Raw genomic sequence first — 4238 nt, 5'->3', positions numbered from 1 at the left:
AAGAATCATTTGTTTGGACAGCCTAGTCACAAGAATACTGTTAAAACCTCAGTTTACTTAACTAGGGTATGTGGTGGTGTGGATTATTTCAATCAAATATTTCCAGCCCTATAGGAAATGAATTTTTCAACCAGGGAACTGGTTCCCTGATCAGAGCATAAGCCTTAGCCAGACCTAGGGTACCCCAATGGGAAAACAGTGTCTACCTCAACATGTATCAATTCATGCACTTGGTTGTTTATTTGCATTTCTGTATATAAAGACAGAAGGGTTGCTCATGGACCCCAGTCTCACATTAAGCAGTGGGGATCTGCCACTTCATAGCTCTGCTGCCATGTCCGCAGTGAAAGAGATAGCTGCTACTTGCTTGTCAGTGGCCTCAACATGTCTGGTAGATGATGGTCTCCCTCCCATCCCTACCAAGCTGGTCGAGAAAATCAGGAGGTGGGAATTTATTGATCTTTCCCTTTTAATACATGACCCATCCTTCAAGTCGGAGGAATCTCTCTTCCCTCAAAAGGGGTCACAAATCATGATATTTCAATCAGTGGAACAAGCTCAAAAAAGAAGGAAGCAGATTACTGACTTAGTGTCATGGATAAAGGCCTTCTCCAATTACTCAGCTGTCCTAGCAGCAGCAGAGGAGATGACCAGGGAAGAAGTGGTGGGCCTCTTAGCTCAAATGCATCTGATCACTCAGCTGTTGAGGGACTTGGCCGGGGAGAAGGGGTTGTCATATGACTTCAAACTCAGCGTGGGCAGCTGCCAAAGGAGTACTCAAATGTGGAGAGTTAAACATCATAATTTATGGCAGATGTCTGCCAGTAGGGCATATGCCATGAGCTCCCCCTCTCCCCCATTAAGCCAGCTTCCCTCTAGCAAGGGACTGAGCTCAATGAGACCCATGTCCTCACAAAAGGTATGTTTCCAATGAAATATCTTCTCAGTATGTGAACGGGCCAAGTCCTGTCGGTTTAGTCGTCCCTGTTTCTACTGTGGTGATGCATCACACAAGGGTTTGGACTGTGGGAAATGCAGCAGGAGAGAGGTCAGCCCCCTCATCAGAATGATGCAGGTGTCTTAAGCTACTCAAGGAATGTTTATCACATACATTAGTCACGCTATCATAGTATTTCCTGAAGTCTTTGGGCCCCTTGTTAAAAATATTTAGGTTAATTTTTTTCTCTCTGTCTTTGTGTATATCATCATTACAAAGTAATTGTAGCATAGCACAGTATGCAGACACTCTTTGCCAGTATGGGGAGTTTGCTAGCCTTACCCCTATGGTAGCCCCCAGATGGGCTACTAGAATGAGGGGTCTTGTCATAAGTCATGGCTGTGGCCATGGAGGCAGGGTGACCCCACTTCCGTAGCAGGGCAGGGACAAAGAAGGATAATGAACATAACTAGCAATTGATTTATGAAGTTCAAATTGATAACAGAATAAACATAATGGTAATGCACGAAGTTGTACCAATCACAAATTGGGGGGGGTAGCATACACTTATACTACTATTATATGCTATAAAGTAATACTAACAGTCCCATGATGTTAAAGCAGGCTACAAAAGGACAGTGTACTCCCTCCCTTAATTCAATTCTCCTCTATTTACAGGCTCAGAGCTCGAAGCTTACATATATGGTCAAGTAAGAGAGTGTTGCTACCGATAAACCGACGACTTATTCGCTCTTGAAGGCTGTAAGCCACCAAATTGTGGAGCCTCTGCTCCCAAGGTGTCATCTCTCTCTCTTCCTGACTGGACTAAGTGTCTGGCTAATCACCCAGACACTCAGTTTGCCTCCTATATTCAATCAAGTATTCAGTCAGGGTTCAGGATTGGTTTTAATAGCCACTCCTCTCTGCTATTGGCTTCTTCAAACATGGCATGCTCCAATTCAGAGGTAATTCACAAGTACTTAGCAAGGGAGGTATTGCTGGGTCAAAAGTTCACTTCGCCTTGAAAGAGCAATGTTCACATCAGCCCTTTGGGAATAATCCCAAAAAAGGATTAGCCAGGTAAATGGCGGTTCATTGTGGACCTGTCTTCCGCCAATTCCCAGAGTGTGAATTGCAGGATTAACACCTCAGCTTCGTCCTTGCGTTACCAAACTGTGGATATGATCTTGTATCACTTATTGTTCGCAATGGGAGGGGGCCTTAATAGTGAAGGCAGACATAAAGGAAGCATACCGTAACATCCCAATTCATCCAGACAACTACTGTCTTCTGGGAGTTAAATGGCATGAAACTGTTTTTGTAGACATGTTCCTTCCCTTTGGACTTCGCTCAGCCCAAAGATATTTTTTGCCGTAGTTGACGCAGCTCAGTGGGTGTTAACTGAGAATGGGATGAGGCAGGTCTTACACTACCTGGATGACTTTGCACTCGTGGAGAGAAACCAGGCTACAGCTTTAGATCTAAAATTGCTCTTTGTTCCGTCTGAGATATGTTAGGCCTTCCTCTAGAGCCCAGCATGCTGGAAGGTCCTACCACTTGCCTCACATTCCTCAGAATCGAGGTAGACACAGTTAACCTGAAGCTACGCCTTCCTACAGATAAGCTTGACAGATTGCTGAATGAGCTAGAGGAGGCATGGGGTCGGAAAGTCATATCAAAACGGGAACTGCAGAGCCTTACTGGCCTCTCACAGTACGCCTGCAAGGTAGTCAGGCCTGGTAGATCCTTCTTGCAAAGGTTGTATGCTCTGGAGAAGGTGGGCTCAACCCCAGATCATCACATTCGTCTGATTGCAGCAGCAAGAGCCGACGTGATGTGGTGGCAGCTATTTGTCTCTCATTGGAATAGAGTAATCATGCTTTGGAACCCTAAACACTCACCAGCCGACATCCTGGTATTTTCAGACGCTTCAGGCTCCTGGGAGGGCGGAGCTTTTTGTTCACACCTCTGGTTCTCTTTTAAGTGGCCACTCAACCTGAAGCCAACTTCTATGCAGGTCAAAGAGCTCATCCCAGTTTTTATTGCAGCAGCCTTGTTTGGAAGGTCATAAAGAGGGAAGCTAATTGTGTTTTCGGTGGACAACTAAGCAGTGGTCCACATATTGAACAGCACCCACAGTTAAGAGAGCCACCTAATGCACTTGATCAGGTTGCTAGCATTTTATGCATCATATTATGATTTTTGGTTCCGGGCTGAACACATCCCGGGGAGGTGCAACACTCTGGCGGATGCATTATTAAGAAATGACATCAAATTTTTTGTTTCACAGGCTCCTCAGGTCAACTCACACCATTGTTCATTTCTCCAGCTCTCCTGGCCTTGGAGGCTCTCAACAGTGAATGAACATCCACGCCCTGGATGGAGCTGTTCAGGAGTACTTTAAGGCTGGCCTGTCCCACTCATCCCACCATACTTATGGAACAGCAGAAAGATGCTTCTGGAATTCTGTCACGATTTCTCACTAACCCCACTTCCTGTAAATGAACAGACATTATGTTATTTTGTTGCATGCTTAGGTCAACAGGGCTTGGCCCTGGCCACTATAAAAACTTACCTCTCAGGCGTGCCAGATTGCAGGTCTTCCAGATCCCAATATTCATAATATGCCATGCCTCCGCCAAGTTCTGAGGGGGGTCGGGGTGTTGAGAGGTAGACTGGGAAGGTCTTCACGCCTGACACTCCCATTTACTCCCAGCATTCTAAGGAAGATGAGATGGGTGTGGTCTCTCCACGGCGAGTATGATAGGAGGCTAATGGGAGGCAGTGTCCCTGACAGCCTTCTTTGGCTTCTGCACGTCAGGGGAGGTCACTGTGCCTTGCAGAAGTCCTATGATCCACAGGTACACCCGTCCTTCAGGGTTGTTACTGTAGATAGCTGTCAAGTGCCTTCAGTTGTCTCAATTTTCTTGAGACGTACCAAGACAAATCGAGAAGGAAGAGGAGTGAGGGTCATATTAGGTCGAACTGGGATCGACCTATACCCAGTGACAGCACTCCTAATGTACCTTAGGCAACGAGGTAATGATCCAGGAGCCTTATTCAGGACCAGGGATGGAGTGCCTGTGAGCAGATCTCACATTTTTGAGGTATGTCATGCCTTCACTAGGGCGGGGCTGCCTGCAGCATACTTTGCCAGTCACAGTTTTAGAATCGGGGCTGCAACCATGGCTGCAGCAGCAGGAGTGGCAGACAGCACGATAAAAACCGTGGGTCGCTGGAAAGGTGCAGCGTTCCGCCTCTACGTTCGCCGATCAATGGGTCACCTAGCTGGGGTATCCAG

General features: G+C 46.6%; 1 protein-coding gene across 1 annotated transcript; it reads left to right on the top strand.

Annotated features, from left to right (window-relative positions):
- The first annotated feature begins 2474 nt into the window (after nucleotides 1–2474).
- LOC105314066 (uncharacterized) lies at nucleotides 2475–3008 on the top strand. Its single transcript, XM_011407992.1, has one exon. The coding sequence runs from the start codon at nucleotides 2475–2477 to the stop codon at nucleotides 3006–3008; it is 534 nt and encodes a 177-aa protein (XP_011406294.1).
- The last annotated feature ends 1230 nt before the right edge of the window (nucleotides 3009–4238 follow it).

This window comes from Amphimedon queenslandica, unplaced genomic scaffold (genome assembly GCF_000090795.2).
Source record: "Amphimedon queenslandica unplaced genomic scaffold, v1.1 AMPQUscaffold_13114, whole genome shotgun sequence".
NCBI classification, from domain to species: Eukaryota; Metazoa; Porifera; class Demospongiae; order Haplosclerida; family Niphatidae; genus Amphimedon; species Amphimedon queenslandica.
The sequence above is the reverse complement of the archived record's forward strand: the minus strand, read 5'-3'. Positions and strand labels throughout refer to the sequence as shown.

Coding starts and splice junctions, on each gene's coding strand:
- LOC105314066 (XM_011407992.1), top strand. CDS start 2,475: ATGCTGGAAGGTCCTACCACTTGCCTCACATTCCTCAGAATCGAGGTA.